General features: G+C 36.6%; 1 protein-coding gene across 1 annotated transcript; it reads right to left on the reverse strand.

Annotated features, from left to right (window-relative positions):
- Positions 1-283: 283 nt before the first annotated feature.
- Positions 284-24,283, reverse strand: LOC144448170 (basic helix-loop-helix ARNT-like protein 1). Its single transcript, XM_078138324.1, has 16 exons — positions 24,009-24,283; positions 14,523-14,604; positions 13,273-13,356; positions 11,783-11,940; positions 11,034-11,113; positions 10,546-10,638; positions 9,627-9,744; positions 9,078-9,242; positions 8,348-8,490; positions 7,936-8,036; positions 6,971-7,077; positions 5,276-5,426; positions 3,941-4,044; positions 2,323-2,428; positions 1,293-1,462; positions 284-962 (listed from the first exon to the last, which is right to left on the reverse strand). The coding sequence occupies exons 2-16, from the start codon at positions 14,576-14,578 to the stop codon at positions 397-399; spliced, it is 2,202 nt and encodes a 733-aa protein (XP_077994450.1). The 5' UTR covers positions 14,579-14,604; positions 24,009-24,283; the 3' UTR covers positions 284-396.
- Positions 24,284-25,771: the final 1,488 nt, after the last annotated feature.

The raw sequence follows: 25,771 nt of genomic DNA on the forward strand, positions 1-25,771 counted from the left end.
TATAATATCTACACAAACACCCCCAAATCCATGCACATTTGGTATATCCCATCTGATCTTTACACACAGCTTGTTACACTGTACATATAAAAGGGTGGAAAGGCTAGAACTCAATCTGAGGGACAATCTTCACATATGACATAAAGTATTATAGTTTTATACATTCCGAAATCTTAAAGCTTTCAATATGACTTTTACATCGATCAGGACATAAAAAAACTCAGCAAAATTAAAACAACTCTTGGATATCTAAAAATAACCTTTCTTTTGCAAATGGGGAAGGAATAACAGCGTCTTTTTTTTTAATGCATGGCACAAAATTTATTTTCTGTTGAGTTTTTAGAAGATTTAGAAGTGAGATGATGAAGTTTGTAATATGAAAACACAAAGGACATGTTATAGTGGCCAAGGTAGATCGGTGAAATCAACAGGTCCACCAAGACCTGCATCTGCTTCTAGTAGACTCATAATAACTGACATAGCTGCTTCGTCATTGTCAGCGCCTCCTGAAGCCGATGCTGAGGATGTAGAACTTGACCCTTGAGCTTGTGACGTATTTGTCATTGAATTTGATGCCGCTTTCTCTAACAATTTATCTAAGAGATTGGCAACACTACTTGAACTTGCATTTGAAGACAGCATTTGGGCAAGTTGACTCAGACCACCCCCTGAATTTCCTGAGTCAGATTGAATCTGTGATTGCTCTGAGGTTGGTGTTTGTTGACCGTCTGCTGGTGAATCAAGTTGAGGTGAAGACTGTATACTGGTCTGACTTCTATCTGTGCCGACATCAGTGTCCAAAATGGTTGACGCTAGAGATGGATTTGTCTGGTTGCCTATATTCATGTTTGGGAAATCATACGACTGTGGCATTGGACTTGAACTTGATTGTGAACTTGATGACTGCATGCCAGACTGACTTAATAATGCAGATGTAAGAGAAGAAGTTGAAGGCTCATTTCCTGTAAAGATAATGACAAAAACTGATAGTTTTAATACACATTCACACACACCCGTAAAATTATTCTTTCTCAAAATCTGTTGCTTCTGCAGAGTTTTATAACATCTCAATAATGCTACAAATTTTATTGGTTACAAATTGACCATGTGACATTCTTAAACAATCTGATACTTTCAAAGCTAAACTCCCTAAACATTACTAGTTTTTGTGTGCCCCCCCCCCCCCCCCTCCTCTGTGATATCCATAAGGAGATTAACTGGTATATATAGCTAGATAGATGTACCACTAAATTCACAACTTTGATGTTTTGTACAAATACAACCATACATACCATCAAATTCAGAACTACTGTTTTCCATTTCAGGTACATTTATGGTTCCCACTAACCCAGAGTATAGACTACTGGATTCTGATGTTGGTATTGAAGGTGACGACGTCAAACTTTGCTGACATCCTGAACTATTAGCTTCAGTTGTAACTATTGTTGATGATAGACCATTTCTAAATTAGTGTGAAAAAAAATCAAGCGGTGAGAAAATGAGATACTACTACGGAAATCAGGGTATAGGCAAACTAAGATAGATGCAAACTAAAACTATTGTTGATATACTGCTATGGAAATCAGGCTATAGGCAGACTAAGATAGCTGCAAACTAAAACTATTGTTGATATACTACTATGGAAATCAGGCTATAGGCAAACTATGATCCGATAGCAAGTTTTTCTAAAATGGCTGCACATTCAACCTTAGGCCTCTATCTTCATTACAGGCAGACTACTTGTGTATATGCACACACACCAGCCACTGCTATCACTAACTCGTGTAATCTACCACATACAACAACAATAGCTTTTGTTTGTGTTTATTGTACTTTGACAGAACCTTGACTTCCATAGTAGTATTTTATACACAAAATAATTGATGCTAATCTCAAATGAAAACACACTTAAAATACTGTAAGCCTGGAAATTTTCACTAAAGATTTATATTTGCTTATTTCACTAGAAAAAAATGCAAAAATAAGTAAGTAGTGACTGAAATGCCTTCTTGTATATGAACATAATGTACCAGTCAGTGTCTGGTAGTAAATAGTAGTCTGTGAGAACTTGCTGAAAACCGTAAAATTGCAAAATTTCCTAGTAGTAAAAATATCCAGGTTTACACTATTTGCTTATTATACAAATCAGACAATCCTCTCGTTGTTTAGTGTACATGAATAATGATTGCTTCATTTGGTTATAATAACCTCCACATATAAAACTACAGAAGTATTCATAGTTATCTTTTGATACTTCTGTTGACTGTCATACAAGTTTATGAAAAAAAGATATATAACACAAAATGGTGTGCTAGTGTTCACCTTTGGACATCAAGGACCTCTTCCACAATAAGTCTCCCAATTTTGCCAGCTCCAATTCGAGTATTCCCAGGGATGCCAGGAACTGAAGGTGCAACTTTTTTTGAAACTATGTAAAGATAACATTATTAAGTTAGTATTGACAATAATAACCGTTACCCTTGGACCTATAGTAGTACAACAGCAGAGTCATGATGGTCACATGATTAGAATGGTCTGCTTGAAATCAAGAGGTTGCAGATTTGAACAGTGCTAGTGCCATTTGTTTCTGAATAACTACAAACCTTGGGTAAGATTTGAACCACGACTGTGCCAAAGTCAACCCAGATGTATAATTAGGACCTGGTAGAACACAAGTTGCAATGTGAATGCTTTAATCATATGAGCCACAGAGGCTGCAATGGATTGTAGGCTTCCCAGGGATTTGAACTATCAAATTCATGTTTACATTGTAAAAGTTGGTCTTGTATTCGATGACTTTGTAAGAGTTGGAATCAACTTGCCATCACACTGGGTTGTGTAGATAGGAATCAACTTACCACCAAATAGAGGGTTGTGTAGATAGGAATCAACTTACCATCAAATAGAGGGTTGTGTAGATAGGAATCAACTTACCATCAAATAGAGGGTTGTGTAGATAGGAATCAACTTACCATCAAATAGAGGGTTGTGTAGATCGGAATCGACTTACCATCAAATAGAGGGTTGTGTAGATAGGAATCAACTTACCATCAAATAGAGGTTGGAATCAACTTACCATCAAATAGAGGGTTGTGTAGATAGGAATCAACTTACCATCAAATAGAGGGTTGTGTAGATAGGAATCAACTTACCATCAAATAGAGGGTTGTGTAGATAGGAATCAACTTACCATCAAATAGAGGGTTGTGTAGATAGGAATCAACTTACCATCAAATAGAGGGTTGTGTAGATAGGAATCAACTTACCATCAAATAGAGGGTTGTGTAGATAGGAATCAACTTACCATCAAATAGAGGTTGGAATCAACTTACCATCAAATAGAGGGTTGTGTAGATAGGAATCAACTTACCATCAAATAGAGGGTTGTGTAGATAGGAATCAACTTACCATCAAATAGAGGGTTGTGTAGATAGGAATCAACTTACCATCAAATAGAGGGTTATGTAGATAGGAATCAACTTACCATCAAATAGAGGGTTGTGTAGATAGGAATCAACTTACCATCAAATAGAGGGTTATGTAGATAGGAATCAACTTACCATCAAATAGAGGGTTGTGTAGATAGGAATCAACTTACCATCAAATAGAGGGTTGTGTAGATAGGAATCGACTTACCATCAAATAGAGGGTTGTGTAGATAGGAATCAACTTACCATCAAATAGAGGGTTATGTAGATAGGAATCAACTTACCATCAAATAGAGGGTTGTGTAGATAGGAATCAACTTACCATCAAATAGAGGGTTATGTAGATAGGAATCAACTTACCATCAAATAGAGGGTTGTGTAGATAGGAATCAACTTACCATCAAATAGAGGGTTGTGTAGATAGGAATCAACTTACCATCAAATAGAGGGTTGTGTAGATAGGAATCAACTTACCATCAAATAGAGGGTTGTGTAGATAGGAATCAACTTACCATCAAATAGAGGGTTGTGTAGATAGGAATCAACTTGTGATTGTTGCTGTGATGCTACAATGGTATTGGTACTAGAACTCGGTGAGTCTGCTTGTTCCTGTGGGCTACAAAAGGGAATATAAACCATATTAAGATTCAAAGAAGAACTTGGTGACTCAGCAGCTCGTTCTGTGGCTTAGATAACAGAATATAAACAGAGCAAGAATTGGAGAAAATACAGAATGTGCTCAAAAGTGATATGGACACTAGAAAATTTAAGAGGATTAAAATTTGACCCCTCAGATCAGATAACACTAATGTGAAAACCTGGGATTGAGACTCTGGCCTTATGACCCCTCAGATCAGATAACACTAATGTGAAAACCTGGGATTGAGACTCTGGCCTTATGACCCCTCAGATCAGATAACACTAATGTGAAAACCTGGGATTGAAACACTGGCCTTATGACCCCTCAGATCAGATAACACTAATGTGAAAACCTGGGATTGAAACACTGGCCTTATGACCCCTCAGATCAAATAACACTAATGTGAAAACCTGAGATTGAAACACTGGCCTTATGACCCCTCAGATCAGATAACACTAATGTGAAAACCTGGGATTGAGACTCTGGCCTTATGACCCCTCAGATCAGATAACACTAATGTGAAAACCTGGGATTGAAACACTGGCCTTATGACCCCTCAGATCAGATAACACTAATGTGAAAACCTGAGATTGAAACACTGGCCTTATGACCCCTCAGATCAGATAACACTAATGTGAAAACCTGGGATTGAAACTCTGGTCTTATGACCCCTCAGATCAGATAACACTAATGTGAAAACCTGGGATTGAAACACTGGCCTTAGACGAACTCTAATTATTACAATGTTGAGGTTGGAATACATGCTGTAAAGCACACCAGTAAATATAGTATTACTTACAGCAACAAGTGTGTTTGTACAGACAATATAGTATTACTTACAGCAACGAGTGTGTTTGTACAGACAATATAGTATTACTTATGGCAACAAGTGTGTTTGCACAGACAATATAGTATTACTTATGCAACAAGTGTGTTTGTACAGACAATATAGTATTACTTACAGCAACAAATGTGTTTGTACAGACAACACAATATTACTTACGACAACAAGTGTGTTTGTACAGACAATATAGTATTACTTATGCAACAAGTGTGTTTGTACAGACAATATAGTATTACTTACAGCAACAAGTGTGTTTGTACAGACAATATAGTATTACTTACAGCAACAAATGTGTTTGTACAGACAACACAATATTACTTACGACAACAAGTGTGTTTGAACAGACAACATAATATTACTTACGCAACAAGTGTGTTTGTACAGACAATATACTCTACTTCTTTGGTCCATGGATTCCTAAAGCAAAATGATTTTGTCCTCAGTTTCACAAATTCGCCTTGTTTAGCACGGAACCTATACACACTTGTTAGAATCTTCTCTTTTCCAGCCAAAACTGAAAGATACAAAAACAGGAGAAAATTCCTACATGTATGTGCTGTACTGTCATGTGTAGATGTGTACCAGAAGCCTTCTTGAATCAAAAAGTGTTCAACAATAATTATAAACAGGATGACGTCATTATACACTTGCCTTTTTGTATGAAATAAACTTCTGAGTTCATTAAACTTTCAAACTTATTTAACTCTGTTGCTCAGTAACCTGTTTTATGACTCTCAGCTAGTTATAGAATATAATTTATTATTGACCTGTATAACTGTTTACTGACCTGTTTTATGAATCTCAGCTAGCAGTGGAATATATCTATTATTGACCTGTGTAACTGTTTACTGACCTGTTTTATGACTCTCAGCCAGTAGTGGAATATGATTTGTTATTGACCTGTGTAACTGTTTACTGACCTGTTTTATGACTCTCACCTAGTAGTAGAATATAATCTATTATTGACCTGTGTAACTGTTTACTGACCTGTTTTATGACTCTCAGCTAGTAGTAGAATATAATCTATTATTGACCTGTGTAACTGTTTACTGACCTGTTTTATGACTCTCAGCTAGTTGTGGAATATATCTATTATTGATCTGTGTAACTGTTTACTGACCTGTTTTATGACTCTCAGCTAGTAGTAGAATATAATCTATTATTGACCTGTGTAACTGTTTACTGACCTGTTTTATGACTCTCACCTAGTAGTAGAATATAATCTATTATTGACCTGTGTAACTGTTTACTGACCTGTTTTATGACTCTCAGCTAGTAGTAGAATATAATCTATTATTGACCTGTGTAACTGTTTACTGACCTGTTTTATGACTCTCACCTAGTAGTAGAATATAATCTATTATTGACCTGTGTAACTGTTTACTGACCTGTTTTATGACTCTCACCTAGTAGTAGAATATAATCTATTATTGACCTGTGTAACTGTTTACTGACCTGTTTTATGACTCTCAGCTAGTAGTGGAATATAATCTATTATTGACCTGTGTAACTGTTTACTGACCTGTTTTATGACTCTCAGCTAGTTGTGGAATATAATCTATTATTGACCTGTGTAACTGTTTACTGACCTGTTTTATGACTCTCAGCTAGTAGTACAATATAATCTATTATTGACCTGTGTAACTGTTTACTGACCTGTTTTATGACTCTCAGCTAGTAGTGGAATATAATCTATTATTGACCTGTGTAACTGTTTACTGACCTGTTTTATGACTCTCAGCTAGTTGTGGAATATAATCTATTATTGACCTGTGTAACTGTTTACTGACCTGTTTTATGACTCTCAGCTAGTTGTGGAATATAATCTATTATTGACCTGTGTAACTGTTTACTGACCTGTTTTATGACTCTCAGCTAGTAGTGGAATATAATCTATTATTGACCTGTGTAACTGTTTACTGACCTGTTTTATGACTCTCAGCTAGTTGTGGAATATAATCTATTATTGACCTGTGTAACTGTTTACTGACCTGTTTTATGACTCTCAGCTAGTAGTACAATATAATCTATTATTGACCTGTGTAACTGTTTACTGACCTGTTTTATGACTCTCAGCTAGTTGTGGAATATCATCCACATGATAATATTCATATGATGAAGTTCCTAATAATTCCTGTGGGAGATATCCTAATATTGCCGTCGCTCTGAAAAAAAAAATAATTATATAAGGTTACTATGTTTATGACAATGGTGATTAATAAATTGTGCTATGGTTTATTAAAATAAGTAATCTTATAAGTACCTACAATTGGGAACTTGCAATCCAGATTGGGCATGCTCAGACACAAAGGACTATGGGATTATCTGTGGTTATCGTAATACCTAATCTGGAGCTATCGATAAAATAAACCTCCCACAATGGTCAGGGTGACTATGAATTGATTATTTGTGGTTACAAACAATGTATCAACATTGTTTACAATACTAATTGACTAGTATTTATTATTACATTTCCCATGATGCAACATTCAACATGGCGGGTTTGCAAGTTCCCTATTGGCTAGTTTTGAAAGTACCTCTTTAATTGTATATATTCCATTTGTTCAATTTTATAAATGTGATCAGCGGACTGTTTGGAGACAAAAATACAGTAATAGATGTATTATGTACTAATAGATAAGAATTACATGGCCAGTATATTAACATAGACTGCAAGCCCTGAGCAATGTGACCTGTGGTTGATTGTAAAAGTTAGAACATTGTCTGAGGGTCTAGCAGCTAGACTAGTTGTGAGGCAATGCTGTGGACAAAGTTGGACTAGAACACAAGAATAATCCTATCTAAACCTTAGGCTCCACGGATAGGATGACACTAATGTGAGAACCTGGGATTGAAACCCTGGCCTTTAACTGATAAGATAACACTAAATGTGAGAACCTGGGATTGAAACCCTGGCCTTTAATATACCAACAGCAACAAAGTTATACTTGTGTAATAAGGATCAGTATAGTATGTGTAATAAGTATTAGTATGTATTATGGAGAATTAGATGTATTACCTACCTTTGATCTACGAATGTAAATCTACCATCCATGGCATGTCTTGATACAAACTCTGTTGGTTTTATATCTACATTAGGACTAGTTATTGGAATCTGTGACGGCTAAGAAACAAGTGTTCAAATTAGTGATGGAATTACAACAAACTCTGTCGGTTTTATATCTACGTTAGGACTAGTTATTGGAATCTGTGACGGCTAAGAAACAAGTGTTCAAATTAGTGATGGAATTACAACAAACTCTGTCGGTTTTATATCTACATTAGGACTAGTTATTGGAATCTGTGACGGCTAAGAAACAAGTGTTCAAATTAGTGATGGAATTGCAACAAACTCTGTTGGTCTTAAATCTACAATTGGGAATAACTGAAAAAACAAATTGAAAACTAAAGAAAAGTGGCAAGGAATGAACTTACCTGCACCCTAGCAATAGCTACCAGACAACTAAGATTACATTCATCTCCATAGAAATTTTCACTATCACTGCTAAGTCCCATCTTTGCTGACGGCCAACTTTTCAGATAACCCGTACAGTGGATTGTGACATAATTTTTACAATCTGTACACAAACAAAATCAAAACAAATCCGACATAATTAATATTCCAGAACTAAGGATAGTGGTACTAAAGTGAATACATGTATAAAGTTATTCTTAACTCATGTAGTAACACTTGTATTCACCAATCACATATTTGAAACATATCTTCGGGTCAGTGTTGATTCCTGAATTGCTTTCACTAGTACCAACGTGTATATTATTAACTTAGCAAATACATTCATACATATACACAAGACACACACAGTGTACACAAAGTGTTTGTGAGCATGTGCATGTGTATGTTTGTTTGTACAAGTGCATGAGTGTGTTTGTTTGCAGGTGCATGTGTATGTTTATCTACACTGCATGTGTGTGCTTGTACAAATATGAATGTGTGTTCTTGTCACATGTGCATGTGTTCGTGCACGTGTGAGTGTGTGCATGTGGACGTCCACGTGTTTGTGGTGAATGTGCATATATATGTATCTGTATAGGTATGGGCATGTGGTCATATACACATGTGCAAGTGTGTGTGCATATGTGTATGACCTACTACTGTGTATCAGTATGGTAGTAACCCTGTCAGTATAACAAAACATACACCTACCTGCTAATGACTTGTGTTTCTTTTTCTTTGTACAACTCTGTTCACTATTTTCAGTCTTCATTACTTGTTTGTTGACCGTCTTCATTCGACAGAAGAAAGACCTTCTAGCTCCTGATGATAACTGTGATGGACTTGGTAAGGTTTCTGACTTTAATGGTATACCAGCTATTATTGACAATATGAGATTACAAATAAGAATACACTGCGTACTACTGTGGAATGTTTAATGCAAATAAAGTAAACAACAACGTTACACACTTCTTTGTTGTGGAGCTAAGGAGAGTGTTTCAACACATGATGAGCTAGCATGAACAAGCTGAACTTGTTACACACAAGGGAAAGTAAACAAATGTATTGAATCTAATAACACCACAGGGGGTAGCGAGCATGTAACTGATTGATCGATTGATCGATCGGTTGATTTATTGATTTATTTATTTATTATTTTGTTGAATGATTGATCGATTGAATGATCAATTTTTGTGGTTTGACAAAAAAGAAACGCGAGAAATGATGTAATATTAAATCCAACTTATACATTATACTTACTTTTAGCATCAATAAGTCTCTCACGTGGTGCAAGATCTGATGATGACAACTGCTCTTTTACTTTCCCAGCATCCTTTGGATGTAACAAGTCAAATAAGCTGTGTCCAACAAGCTCCTCCTATACGAGAACACACAATATTTGCAACGTCAATGAACAGCGCCCTCTTTGGTCAAATGATATGCTACACATGGGGCGCATTTGATTTGCCCAAACATGATTGTGATTAATCTGACGTCATTTCTCGAAACGAGGTTGTAAACAAAACACTCAATCACAATCATGATTACTTACAAGTAAACATTTTTTTTAAAGTTTCGCACATTTCCGATAAATTAAATGATTTCATATCGTCAAAATGATTACAATGATAACAAATTACCAATCTGATCGAACACAATTTATTTACATAATGTTTTCCGTCATTTCTAACTTGCTGCCGTCAGCCCTTGGCGCGCGATTCCCTATGATTTCTGTTGTCCGCCATCTTGTAATCACGTCAATCATGGTTCGGGCATGATTACTATGATTACCAATCATGATTGTGATTGGTAATTATCAAACGCAAAATCATGATTGTGAATGATAAATCATGATTATGATTGTGCAAATCGAACGCGCCCATGTTCCTTTGTATTTGAGAATGTTTATTGGCTGTAAATAGCGCCCTCAACGAGCACAATGCAAATATACACGCAAGGAATGCAGGGATTCTTTCTGTGACAAAATAGGATAAATTCTGAATTTTCAAGCAAGGGTACCGGTACTCTCTTTGAATCAAATTAATTACAACCATAAACTTTCTTTGAGGTAAAAAATGACTACATTTTCTATCAATAATACTCTCAGTAGACATGATAAAGTAGAAATGGAAATAGTAACGTGTGTGCCCTTCTAATAAAACAACGGAAGACGACTTACCCTGTTAATATTTAGGATCTGTTGTACAGATTCAGACACGTATAAAACCTTGCCTCTATCACAGGTTACCACAAACAGAAATCCTTCAGCAGCCTAGGACAAAAAAAAACCCACCACATATCATTTATGATTTAGTTAAGTATTTGATATTCAATTCAAGATTTATATGAAATATAGAAAATGACATCACACTGGATTTGGATACAAATTATTTGACTGACTGACTGACTGACTGACTGACTGACTGACTGACTGACTGACTGATTGATTGATTGGTTGGTTAACTGACTGACTGACTGATTGATTGATTGGTTGACTGATTGATTGACTGACTGGTTGATTGATTTGATTGGTTGACTGATTGATTGATTGATTGATTGATTGGTTGGTTGACTGATTGATTGGTTGATTGATTTGATTGGTTGACTGATTTATTTATTGATTGATTGATTGATTGATTGATTGACTGATTGATAAAACTTGCTTACCTCAAGTATAAGTTGTTTGAGTTCATCATCTGATAGAAATGATGGCTTATAATTTGCTTCCTTACAGGAGGAACTAGCCCCTATCAAATAAAACAAACAAACTTGTTTCATCACTTTCTCTAAGTACAAAGTCAGGGCACAGTTATAAATGATAGTACACAATGACGGCAATACATACAAGTAATTTTCAAATTGAGTATTGACCAAATATCTCAGTTTTCATTGGATGAATCCAATTTAGTTTTGATTGACATATTTTATGATACAAGATTTATAATGTGAGAAGTTATAGGTTCAAAATCAATCTGATTAAAATCTGATGTAGTGGACACGGCACGATTTTGTTTTGGCTGTTACGTTTACTGTCATTTGTTCTTTTGTAAGTGCCTGTTATATACATCTGATACAATACCATAGGTTTTTTGGCTGTTACGTTTACTGTCATTTGTTCTTTTGTAAGTGCCTGTTATATACATCTGATACAATACCATAGGTTTTTCCTAAACACAATTTCGTACTTATGAGTAGCCCATCAGAATCTGTCTTACAATATAACACCGAACGTTCGAAAAAGAAAGAAAAAGAACCACCAAACAATAACGATAACTGTTGTCCGTGCTCTGTAATCGAGCTCTTTCTGAACAGAGTGTTCTGAAGTTCATTACCCGTATGTTCTGGCACATTGTGTGTTTTCATTCGTTGAGTAAATTCACTCAGCACTCAATTGGGAAAACCTACGATATTCTTACCTCTAACACTTTTCATGTGCTGCACAGCCATTCTTAGTACTGTCAACTTGTCTAGTTTCCGTGACATTGCATTACACATCGGTACCATGGCAGACAATTCCGATATATAGGAGTTCATTTTATCTCGTCGTCTCTTTTCAATCTCACTATGGTTCTGTCTGTATGAAGGAGAAAACACCAAATAATACAGTTGTCTAGTAAAGACATCATTTACGTTTTATTGCAACAAATCAAATATCTACAAAATAAATTACACATTACTTATATATAATCTTCCTCTTCTTCTGCTGAAGGCACTTTCAATAAATTTTCACTAGTTGTCTAATACAATTATTTATAATGAATACAAAACTCTGATCAGAACTTAAATTTACAAAAGAATCATTCAGGAGACAATCTTGTAATTAAGTACTCTGTACTGAAAAGAAAACCTGCTTATTCCTGTGTAGATTTTTTCATCGTCTGTAATTAATGCTAGATGTCTTGTTTCCACAGGGGTTAAAGGTGAATTTTCATCTTGTTGTATCATATAGTGTTATAATGTTATTATGTGTTATTATCTTTGCTAGGGGCTATAACATCATGGGAGTCAGCAGAAATAATGTATTCAAATTGCAGTGCACACTAAATATTCATGAGTTGTGAGCGCCTGTATACCCTAACAGTGCATGCAGTGTAAAACAGCTTGATGCATGAGTGATGCTATAGTTACCCGAGGTATTTGAACATTTGTACATGAGATGGCCTTGCCTTCTACATTACTTTCATGAGCCTACAGCTAGAGAGTGCAGCAAATACTGTAAGCTGAGTATGCCACGTACATCTCTGGTATTAATGTTTCATGGGATTCAGTTAATGCTATAATTTATGCATGAACCTACCTAAAGTAAAAACCCGATATACGTTTCAGACCACAAGAGAGCACTGATGTATACTTGCTTTAGATATAAATGTGTTTCTCATATCTGACTATGTTCCTAATCGTTAAGTAGGCAAACACAAATGCATGATCTCAATTTGTGCAGAGAAATCAGTAATTGTTCCCCTGTTGGTGATTTACATACATGCATGATGTACAAATGTAAATATATGTAGGGTGTGTGTGTGTGTGTGTGTGTGTGTGTGTGTGTGTGTGTGTGTATGTGCGAGCGTGCGTGCGTGCATGCATGTATGCATGTCTGTGTCTGTATGCATGCATGTCTGTATGCATGCATGCATGCATGCATGCATGTATGTATGTATGTATGTATGTGTGTGTGTATGTGTGTATGTATGAATGTATGTATGTATATATGCATGTGTGTGTATGTATGTATGTATGTATGTATGTATGTATGTATGTATGTATGTATGTATGTATACATTTGTACATGTATGTATTATACGTACGAGATGTATGTGTGTGTGTGTGTGTGCGTATACATACAAAAAAAGTAAATACATATATTCATATAAAAGATACAGTACATGTACATCATGGCAATTCATACCTGGAGTACTTTTTAGAGGATGAGCTATCGTCGTCATAGCTACCAGTACATTTGCTACTTATACTGCCTTCATCATCACTGTCCCTATGGTAATAGAAGAAAATCCAGTCAAGGATGAAAGTGATATGATCTTTCAAACTGTCTTCTCATTTCCAAAGGTCAAAATAATTCAGTACAGCTCTTAAAATAGCCTACTGAGATCACATTATATATGTATGTAGCAATTAGGCCATTATTGTACTCATTGGGTCTGAAAATAAATTCAATATTAAACCATTTGGAGAGTTGTCTATATAATGTAGCAGGAAGCCAAAAAAAAAGGAGAAAAAAGGGACTATTTTTGTTTTGTAGATTTGGGTGGAGTGGGTTATACTTGCATGGTCCAAATTTAGAATGAAAATGTTCAGAAATAAAAGGAAATATGACGAGGAAATGATTATACTTGGTAAGCATCACATTTTGACAAATATTTACTGTAAACTATCAAGGTGTGAAAACACTAAATGCTATTGTTAATACAGCAAACACCTTGTTAATTTGTGATTTAGGCCAAGTTGTGGGTGTCACTTTGGTTTCTACTTATTCTCGTTCTCATTATTTTACTGTATGGTGATTGTCAGTGACACTGATTTACTTCAGTGTGATGTACATATAGGTAATGGGGCATCTATACTCTTATTGGCATTGATTCATAAATTTGTACTAAATAGAGATTTTAAAAAAGTCCCACTTCACAATGAGAGAGAGAGAGAGAGAGAGAGAGAGAGAGAGAGGCACACACACATACATACATACATACATACATACATACACACATACATACATACATACATACATACATACATACATACATACATACATACATACATACATGTATACATACATACATACATACATACATACATACATACATACATACATACATACATACACACATACACACACACATACATACATACATACATACATACATACATACATACATACATACACACATACACACACATACATACATACATACATACATACATACATACATACATACATACATACATACATACATACATACATACATACATACATACACACACACATACATACATACATACATACATACATACATACATACATACATACATACATACATACATACATGTATGTATGTGTATGTGTATGTACATACACACAAAATTTTCAGAAAAACTAAGAAATTATTCTTAAAAGCAGATAACAGAAAGATATAGACTTACATTCCAAAGCCAAAGTCAGGAGACGCTGCCTTTCGTTTCCTGGGTGGTAGATCCATGTTGAAGTACAAATACAAATATCTACCTGTAGGAAATATCAAAGAATATACACCCTTCAATACATTCATGAAATTTATACACAACGATAATTGATATAAATGTATGTCCATGGATAAGATAAATATATACATGTGGAAAGATATGATACGTATTTAGCTTTAGACATTTGTATTTTTTTACTACGTCCTAAATCCATAAATGCTAAAACATACATATATGTCTAACAGTTGTGTATCAAACCTAAAATTAGATGAAGATTTCATACAATAATGACTTCACCAACTCAGATACATCCAGGTTCATTTTGAAATCTTTTCTTTTTGATCACCTGATCCTGTCTATCTGATTGGCTTATTCCATCTATGTCATTATCTGATCCCGTCTATGTGATTGGCTTATCCCACCTACTTGATATTTGTAATTAATTCATACGTAAGAATGTCACTGACACAGCAAGTGGTTATAAAATCTAGTAAGAATTCACACTCGTTTCCCTTCAGGCCAACAGAGTAAATTACCATATATATGTACATATATCAAATTCACCAGCAGCCCTAGGCTAGATACACAGTAGGCCATATGATGTACAATGTGTTACTCACACCATGGCTAGATCTACAGTATGCCCTATGGTGTGTTACTGACACCATGGCTAGATACACAGTAAGTCCTATGGTGTGTTACTGACACCATGGCTAGATACACAGTAAGTCCTATGATGTGTTACTGACACCATGGCTAGATACACAGTAAGCCCTATGATGTGTTACTGACACCATGGCTAGATACACAGTAAGTCCTATGATGTGTTACTGACACCATGGCTAGATACACAGTAAGTCCTATGATGTGTTACTGACACCATGGCTAGATACACAGTAAGTCCTATGGTGTGTTACTGACACCATGGCTAGATACACAGTAAGTCCTATGATGTGTTACTGACACCATGGCTAGATACACAGTAAGTCCTATGGTGTGTTACTGACACCATGGCTAGATACACAGTAAGTCCTATGATGTGTTACTGACACCATGGCTAGATACACAGTAAGCCCTATGATGTGTTACTGACACCGTGGCTAGATACACAGTAAGTCCTATGATGTGTTACTCACACCATGGCTAGATACACAGTAAGCCCTATGATGTGTTACTCACACCATGGCTAGATACACAGTAAGCCCTATGATGTGTTACTGACACCATGGCTAGATACACAGTAAGTCCTATGATGTGTTACTCACACCATGGCTAGATACACAGTAAGCCCTATGATGTGTTACTCACACCATGGCTAGATACACAGTAAGCCCTATGATGTGTTACTGACACCGTGGCTAGATACACAGTAAGTCCTATGATGTGTTACTGACACCATGGCTAGATACACAGTAAGTCCTATGATGTGTTACTGACACCATGGCTAGATACACAGTAAGCCCTATGGTGTGTTACTGACACAATGGCTAGATACACAGTAAGTCCTATGATGTGTTACTGACACCATGGCTAGATACACAGTAAGTCCTATGATGTGTTACTGACACCATGGCTAGATAGACAGTAAGTCCTATGGTGTGTTACTGACACAATGGCTAGATACACAGTAAGCCCTATGATGTGTTACTGACACCATGGCTAGATACACAGTAAGTCCTATGATGTGTTACTGACACCATGGCTAGATACACAGTAAGTCCTATGATGTGTTACTGACACCATGGCTAGATACACAGTAAGTCCTATGATGTGTTACTCACACCATGGCTAGATACACAGTAAGTCCTATGATGTGTTACTGACACCATGGCTAGATACACAGTAAGTCCTATGATGTGTTACTGACACCATGGCTAGATAGACAGTAAGTCCTATGGTGTGTTACTGACACAATGGCTAGATAGACAGTAAGTCCTATGGTGTGTTACTGACACAATGGCTAGATACACATTAAGCCCTATGAATAGTATGGTGTGTTACTGACACCATGGCTAGATACACAATAAGCCCTCTATCCATATGAAATGAATGAATCAATAAAACAATCAAACACATTCATAAAGTGCTTGAGTGAATGTTCAAAGGTACTAAACAAGTATCTAAGTAGGGTTGTTTTGCTAAATGATCAGTCTCAATGCCTTTCCAGAATTTCTCTAGAGAGAGTGACTGATGCACATGTACCTGTAGTTCCGGTAGACTGTTCTACAACAGTGGGGCAGCACATGAAGACTGTTCCACAACAGTGGGGCAGCACATGAAGACTGTTCCACAACAGTGGGGCAGCATGTGAAGACTGTTCCACAACAGTGGGGCAACACACGAAGACTGTTCCACACCAGTGGGGCAGCACGTGAAGACTGTTCTACAACAGTGGGGCAGCACATGAAGACTGTTCCACAACAGTGGGAAAGCACATGAAGACTGTTGTACAACAGTGGGGCAGCACATGAAGACTGTTCCACAACAGTGGGGCAGCATGTGAAGACTGTTCCACAACAGTGGGGCAACACACGAAGACTGTTCCACACCAGTGGAGCAGCACGTGAAGACTGTTCTACAACAGTGGGGCAGCACATGAAGACTGTTCCACAACAGTGGGAAAGCACATGAAGACTGTTGTACAACAGTGGGGCAACACATGAAGACTGTTCTACAACAGTGGGGCAGCACGTGAAGACTGTTCTACAACAGTGGGGCAGCACATGAAGACTGTTCCACAACAGTGGGGCAGCACATGAAGACTGTTCCTCAACAGTGGGGCAGCACATGAAGACTGTTCCTCAACAGTGGGGCAACACATGAAGACTGTTCCACAACAGTGGGGCAGCACATGAAGAATGTTCCTCAACAGTGGGGCAGCACATGAAAACTGTGCCACAACAGTGGGAGCACATGAAGACTGTGCCACAACAGTAGGGGCACATGAAGACTGTTCTACAACAGTGGGGCAGCACATGAAGACTGTTCTACAACAGTGTGGCAGCACATGAAGACTGTTCTACAACAGTGGGGCAGCACATGAAGACTGTTGTACAACAGTGGGGCAGCATGTGAAGACTGTTCTACAACAGTGGGGCAGCACATGAAGACTGTGCCACAACAGTGGGGCAGCACATGAAGACTGTGCCACAACAGTGGGACAGCACATGAAGACTGTGCCACAACAGTGGGGGCACATGAAGACTGTTCTACAACAGTGGGGCAGCACATGAAGACTATTCCACAACAGTGGGGCAGCACATGAAGGCTGTTCTACAACAGTGGGGCAGCACATGAAGACTGTTCCACAAGTGGGGCAGCACATGAAGACTGTTCTACAACAGTGGGGCAGCACATGAAAATGTGCATTCACCATATGATTTCAGTTTATATTGAGGGATGTGTAGTAATCCTTTGTCATTGGAGAAGAGTACATTGCATACGATAATCAAATATGCAGGTTAAAAACAGATCAGTTCAGATGCATACAATGATACAAGTTGTACAATATGTACATATTAAATTGTAGGTGATTAAGTTTATAATCACAATCATCTACTTCTATTCTAATGCTGGCAAGGTATCTCTAAAACATGAAAACGTTTAGTCTGGATGCCAACGTCGTGTTCTCAAACTACACCAGTGAGTGGAGGTGTAAATTGTAACAATACCATATAGGGACTACACTATACAAAAATGTATACCATGTTGACATGTTATCCCATGAATGATTAGGGAATTCATTTCATATGAAAAGTTGACCCATGTTTAGGGATTTATGTTGAGAAGAATTGAGAATTGACCTGTTTGGCTGGCACATACCTGTACACATTTTACCTACTAAAGTATCTATGGTAGTACCTCCCCCCCCCCAACCACAACAACAACAGCAACAACAACAACAACAACAACAACAACAACGAACAATGTTTACAGTGAGTACCTTGTTCTGAAAGACCACACTTTCCATTAGATGATCATATAGTATAGGAGAACATCAAAGTGTGAGGTTTTAGACATGAATGTCTTCAAAAACACAAAGGTGTGACCGTGTCTTTCAAATTACACATATATATGGCAATGATGGATTCTCAACTTTTTTATCTTCACTCTTTCACATTGGAATTACAATACACTCCCTAGTCTAGCTGCTAAACCTTGGGATTTCTTCTTCTGATAGATATGAGGGTGGAACACTCCAGGACTATCATCTACACTAGCAACCTTTGGTCGCCTTCAAACAGAAAAGGCCAAGGGCTTAAGGGGTCTAGCAGCAAGACTGTGCACTCCATTGACACACAAGTAGGTCAAACCCTATACCTGACATACATAGTGGTCATTCACCTTTTCACCTATTTACTAATGACATTGCACTGTATGGAGATGGTTACATCATAACTAAATTAGCACAGTGCTGACCACAGGCACTTGAATCAATCTGAATGCTTTTTTTTAATGTATTTTTTTCACACTACACATACAAAATTTATACATTTCTTTAAACCATAGATTGATTCAAGTGCCTGTGGAGCTGACAGTAGAGGCCAGAGATGCCTAAAGAGATGTACATGAAAGGGGGGTCTCCCCTAATAGCTCAAAGGCCAGAGCAAATCTATTTATCTTTGTTATTGTACCACATTCATTGGAAATCAATACGCTCCCTTGAAACACAATGGTCATCTTGACACAAACACACAGAGGTCATTCACCTTTCACCTAGATTTAAACAATAGACCACAGTATCACCTGATCAGACTGCATAGTATCACAGGCAATCAAATCAATCTGTATGATTTTTAAAAAATGTATAGTAAATAAGAGAAGGTATGAAGGTACAGCGAACTGTATTCCCCATTTGAAGTACTGACCCCGATTACACCCTCATTTGCAAACACTTGCAGCTTCTGATTGGGCAACAGCACAGCCAGCCCTAATATGATTTGAAATCGAAATAGATATCATATTTAATGCAAGAGATGCAGCGCTGGCAAAAACAAGTTATTGGTTAGTACCTTTTTTCATTTGCTAGATTTTATTACTTTATATATGTTTTTTGTGATGAAATGTCACAATCCAGAATGTCCAGCATTATGCTAATGAGGGTGTAATCAGGGTCAGCACTTCAAATCGGGAATACACCTCGTTGTACCTTCGTACCTTCTCTTAGTTACAATGTTTTTTAAAAATCATACACATTGATTTGAGTGCCTGTGTATAGTATAGTACAGTATATTGACATGAAATAATGTACAAAAACTTCATTATCTAGTCAAAAATAACCTACACATGTACATTGCACAAAAACAAAAATAAATAATTATAAATATATTTAAAAACACTAAACTATGAATTAGAGAATTTTCCAAAGCTACTACCAATAGTGATAAAATCATCATCTGAACTCATTCTTTTGAAATATTCTTTTCAAGATAATTTTGAAAAACTTTTATCTTAAATTTTGATTGTTCTTTGAAATTGGTTTCTACCCTCAATTACAGATGTATTACTGCAATACATTATAGCATGGATTTCATCACCAATAGCTTTAGTATTACATAAATGACATAGTCTTTCATCGCGGGGGGGGGGGGGGGGGGGGGGGGGCACATATAGCTTTCTCTTTCTCCTGATTTCCTTGGTATCATAGTCTTTCGATTGGTAAATTATGTGCTGAGATCCTGAGCCTAGTTATGCTGATTCTGTGAGAAACATTATTTACTTGTTCTAGATATGGTTCTAATTCATAATTTGTTTTATATTTATTATAATATAGGTATGTAATTTGATGTTGTCAGTTGTTGTTTTTTGAATCGTTGGCATCCAAATTGTATTGATATAATTAAACGTTGTTTTTTCTAAGATTTGTTACATCAGCATCCCTATTATATTACATGTACATTACTATTATTGTAAGCTTGGTTAACTCATGCAACTTATTGACAAAGGCTGTCCTCGTGTTACCATGAGTTTTCTTTTCCGAGGTGAAAGCACATTGTACAAGGTTATTGCATTCTCCATTCCTTAATCTATTTTCATAGTTTAACATTTGTTTACAGATTTTATTTTGTTTTATTTTTTTTTTGTGCTGGGAATTGGTCCCAGTGATTTTCTGTTATGCAGACTGACATATACACACAAACACACACACAATGCTCCAGAGAACCATTCAGGTTTGGGACTACGTGACAGGGCAATCTTGTATGCTACATGTACATACACATACACATATCACGTTGCTGTGGAACTGTCAAGGCTTTCCCAGACAGTCCACAGGTTATCCCGGAGTCACCCAGACCTGGCAAACATACACATGTAGCACCTGCAGACTACGCATGAGTAATTACCCCCAATTTTTGACTCATTACTCCAGGAGTCCCCCTCAAATTCACACTCGTCTTGTGAGTGAGATTGAGTGATACAGCCTACCCATCGAGTCTGTATCTGTAGAACACTCACCCTGGGTTTGGGTCGGTCACAGAAAAAATTCCCTGTTTCCAGAGGGATTCGAATATGTGACTCAAAAATTTCCCAAATTTCCGTCCCTTTCCAAATTTTCCTTCCTCAGGTGCAGGGTTCCCAAAACTTAGCAAATGCACTGCACTGGTTCCTTTTCATATTTGGTTTAGTGTAAATATGACACACGACCCAGATACAGTGAACCCTAGCAGAATTGAGCACATGTACAATCTTTTCCTGACAACAACAAATATACTATGACAATCCCTGGATAGAAGGTGGCAGACACTGGGATTTTGGTCAATCTGATTAAAATAAAATCCAATGTAGTGTAAACAGCATGATTTCTTTTTGGCTGTTAAGTTTACTGTCGTTTGTTCTTTTGTGAGTGCATGTTAACATGTACATACATCTGACACAATGCTATAGGTTTTTCTAAGCCACACAGGAGCACTGAGTGAATTCACTTGACGAATGAGAATGTGTAATGCGCCGAAACATATGGGTACAGTACTTCAGAGGGCTCTGTTTGTAAAGATCGTGAGCACAGTGTACAGACAATGGATTCTGATTGGTTAATCATAAGTTCAAGATTGGGTTTCGGGGAAAACCTATGCTATTATGTAAGCAATGGGTGTGGGGTGGTGTACACATTCATGTAACAGTCAAGCAAACTGACTCATGTCAATACAACTGATAAAGTGATATGCTAAACCTATTACAGGGATAACTACATGGCTGACAGCTACATTGTATATATGTGCTGTATATACATTATGACATATACATACACACTGCTACATAACTACATTGTAATTCTGTGCATGGATGAATAACCCATTACTTGGCTAAGTACACTGTTCAGTTAGCAGAGGTCACAACACATACATGTATGCATGTACTTGTTATATTATTACATTATATGTAATTATTTATTAAGGTGTCCTACATTTGTATGTAGACAATATCAAATTATACAATGCTTACAAAAAAAAAGACCCACATCCAGCCCTCTGGCTTGTAGGACACAAAGAATATCAAATTAAATACATAAATAAATAAATATCACATACATGTAGACAAGACTATATAATTATGATAAATTACTCAGTGTAAATGAGTTAATCTGGATGCCAACGTCTCTGTACTACGTCTGGTCAAAGTCCCTGAATCAGAACAAAAAGTTGTTCATCCAATCAGTATCAATAAGTGACTTTAACTGTGTCTAAGTACATGAAGCATCCTGAGCTGACAAATATACCACATTTGGAATTAGATATACCATATTTGGACATTACATAAATGATTACTGCCCCAATAAACACTAACTTTAAGAGGGACTGTGGTATTTTTTAAATTTTTTGATTGATTAACAAAAGCTTTGTGTTAATGAGTGTGTGGGTGGCTGTGGACAAATTTTAAATTTCATCTCTTCTCAGACCACTCGTTAGTGGTCTGAGATCATTCTCATGCATCTATCAGGACTTCTAGAGTAACAACTTTGACTATACTGTGAGTGGAGGTGTAAATGGTAATGATACTGTATAGGAACTATACTATAAAGTATAAACAAGTCTACTGAATGACGAGTCAACATTGTTGTACATGTATTCTTGCCCACTAAGAAAGCAATACTTGAGAACTACTACAAGTATACATGTAGGTATATTGATCCAAACACAAACTTGAAAATTGTTACCTGAATTTTTTGACTGCGTACTTCAGTGTTTGTCAGCAGAATGAACCATTATTCAGAACATGTGACCTTATGGACATGTGAGCTTCATAAAAAGGTCAGAGGTGCCTGGAAGTTAGTTTGTGGTTTGTATGTTGTGACGGCAAGAATGTAGACAAGCGGACCAACTGTACAATACATACATTTCATACTTTGTAATCAAGTATGTATATATGTATGTATAAATATTCAATTTACATTTCTTGTTCCTGATTCTGCGAATCCGTGAGACACAAAGAATTATAAATTTGAAATGAGTGTGACATTTCAATCCTTCTACAATTGCCCATTTACAGCCAAACTGAGTCAGTTTTAAAGACATTGAATAATTAACATAAGTGTGTATTCAGCTGTATGTATTTGTTGTTTCTTGTGAGTGGTAAATTATCGGTATCAGAACTATATGTACACTCAGAATGCCAAACTGAACAATATACATGCAGCAACACACTTGCAGAGCCAGGATGCAGCTCAATGTGGTTTGCATGGTTTCCAGAAAAAATGGTTTTGCTATAATTTACATGTAATTATTAGTTACTGTATGTACACTTGATATATATATAATATTGGGTGGTTTCTGTACACTTCATATTAATACTGTTAAAATATTACAGATAGCCGACTTCGAAACTGGCCAAGTTCTCTTACTGGTCGAGTTCTCTTGCCCCCCCCCCCCCCCGTCTATTGTGAGTAGGGACACCCTAATCTTCAAAGTCGATTGCCGACAAAGGAGGTCTATAAACAAATTTGAATAATTATCACAACAACACATTGCAATATTAAGAAAGTATACAAAAAGTAACATAATTAATATATGCAGAATTAACCAGGATATTTCAGTAGATAGTCTGCGTACGAAAACATTTCACCTCGAATACTTACACAGACTGGCAGTCCTTTGTGTCTGTGTACATGCATCGTTCAAAGGAACAACATAGCCGATACTAAGGCAGAATGCGACACGAAGACAACGGACACAGATAGCATTTCTATCATCAACATAATTCTTTGAAAATAACGTCCATATTAAATATATTTTAGCAGTAAAGCAATTGCTAAGACACAGGAGTACTTGAATAAACCGTCGACGTATTTCCATGACATCAACGAATGTGGGATAAAGGGTTAACCGAAATTGGGTCAACCGTTCAGATCGTACTACCGCCGCCATATTTGTTATTTTCCGTCCAAACAACACGCGACACTCACAAATCAAACGCACTACTTCCTTGATGCGTCGGATAAAATCAACTTACCTAAATAACTGTCTTGTTGGAGTTCAGGAAAATCTCATGAGATCACTATGTATCCGAGGAAAAAATCAGATTTGCGAAAATATTGTTCATATAGCGTAAAGAGCTGTTCGCAAAAGAGAGAATTATCGTGAATACGCGACTGAAAGGGCAGTGTTATTTAGGCCAGCCTGGTTTCGATATGTGAAATTGATCTTTCATTACAGCTACATGTATCCGACGATCTTCATTATTATATCAATATTCAGTTCCATCAAATTGGCCTAAACACTGCACAGTTACTCGCTTGCAGTTAGATATTATTACACACCTGCAGTAAACAATATACGGAGTCACTCTGACCGCACATATGATCAACAACACACCGCTTTGTATAATTTTCCTCATGGACTCCCTAAGTCACTTGAAAATATATTCAATTCATCTTTTGAAGAAAAAAAAATTATTATGTCTAATGGTTGATATATTGTTGTCTTAAACCAAAAATATCGTTTTATCAATGGAAAATCTTTACAATACCACAACAATTCGATAAAAAGTGGAATGAACAGGAGCGTTCAGTTGTCTACCTTGAACAATATACAAGATCAAGCCATGTAATGATGTGTCTACGGCAGTGGCTCATTGAATCTGACTCTGATTATTGGGCTTGTGACGTGGTGAAACGCGTGCACCGTCTGCAAGCAGGACTATGGTGAAAACAGCTCGGGTTTTTTTCAATTTACCCCTATTTACTTCGTTTTTTGTCGGAATTTTACTTTGTTGTTCTGAGAGTGAGTGCCTTCTCCCTGGACAGTGGAATGGAGATGCTCGTGATACTTGTCTGTACATGAAGTTCTCATAATTGCAATCTGATAAGTTGAAGCCGTACTGGGAAAAGATGTCCACCTAATATCCTTACATCCTTTCATTTTTTTTCTTTTTGTTTGCTTTTATTGTTATTGTTATTATTATTATTGTTGAGTTTTATTTTTAATGTTCATCTGATATGTTTTACCAAATATATTGATTTTTATTTCTTGTAATATATTGGGTTTTTTTCCTCGTGGTGTATTTACAAGCCTCATCTATGTGCCTTTCTTCATCTAGAACAAAACAAAACACAAACAAACAAACACGCGCTCACACACACAAACAAACAAACAAACAAACTAACTAACTAACTAACTAACTAACCGTCCTAACTTTTTTGAAACACACAGTTACAGTACAAAAATTGAGTCAACATTACTGTTGACACCAATCAGTACATTTACATCTTCACATAACGTACGTGTATAACTGAATCAGATCGTAAGACATTCTTGGATCTGTCAAATACTTCCATTTCCCTGAATTAATTACAATTAGCCTGCCTGTAGACTTGTAAGTTGTAGGACTATTAACGCTACTACATCGTAACTGATATTTTGATTGCTTGAATTTTCGCTCGTCCAACTGGGCGAAAATTTCCATGTAAAAAAATCAAATCGTCAGTAAGGATAGTTGAAATAGTGTGGTAGCGTTAGGTAGGCTATGAATTGTAATACACATTGAGATTCAAATGCAGACAGCAATTTATATCTCTAGATCTGTTCTGTATCATTATGGTGGGGTCAGATTATCGAGACGACCTTTGAACTCAATCAGACCAATATGATATACAAGTTGTACAACTGATTGTATATGGTCCAAGACCATACACATGCACACACACACACACGTACAGGAACACACCAAAAACCAACGGATAGCCTCTAGATGCACACATTCACTGAACACTAGTT

Source organism: Glandiceps talaboti, chromosome 17 (assembly GCF_964340395.1).
Source record: "Glandiceps talaboti chromosome 17, keGlaTala1.1, whole genome shotgun sequence".
In the NCBI taxonomy this organism is placed as follows: Eukaryota; Metazoa; Hemichordata; class Enteropneusta; family Spengelidae; genus Glandiceps; species Glandiceps talaboti.

What these genes read in the sequence shown, in the direction of transcription:
- LOC144448170 (XM_078138324.1), bottom strand. Translation starts at nt 14,578, where the DNA reads ATGGATCTACCACCCAGGAAACGAAAGGCAGCGTCTCCTGACTTTGGC. An exon ending in TCCTCTAAAAAGTACTCCAG is followed by an intron (nt 11,941 to 13,272) that starts GTATGAATTGCC and finishes TCCTTCATACAG; the next exon opens with ACAGAACCATAGTGAGATTG. An exon ending in GAGGTCCTTGATGTCCAAAG is followed by an intron (nt 1,463 to 2,322) that starts GTGAACACTAGC and finishes ACACTAATTTAG; the next exon opens with AAATGGTCTATCATCAACAA.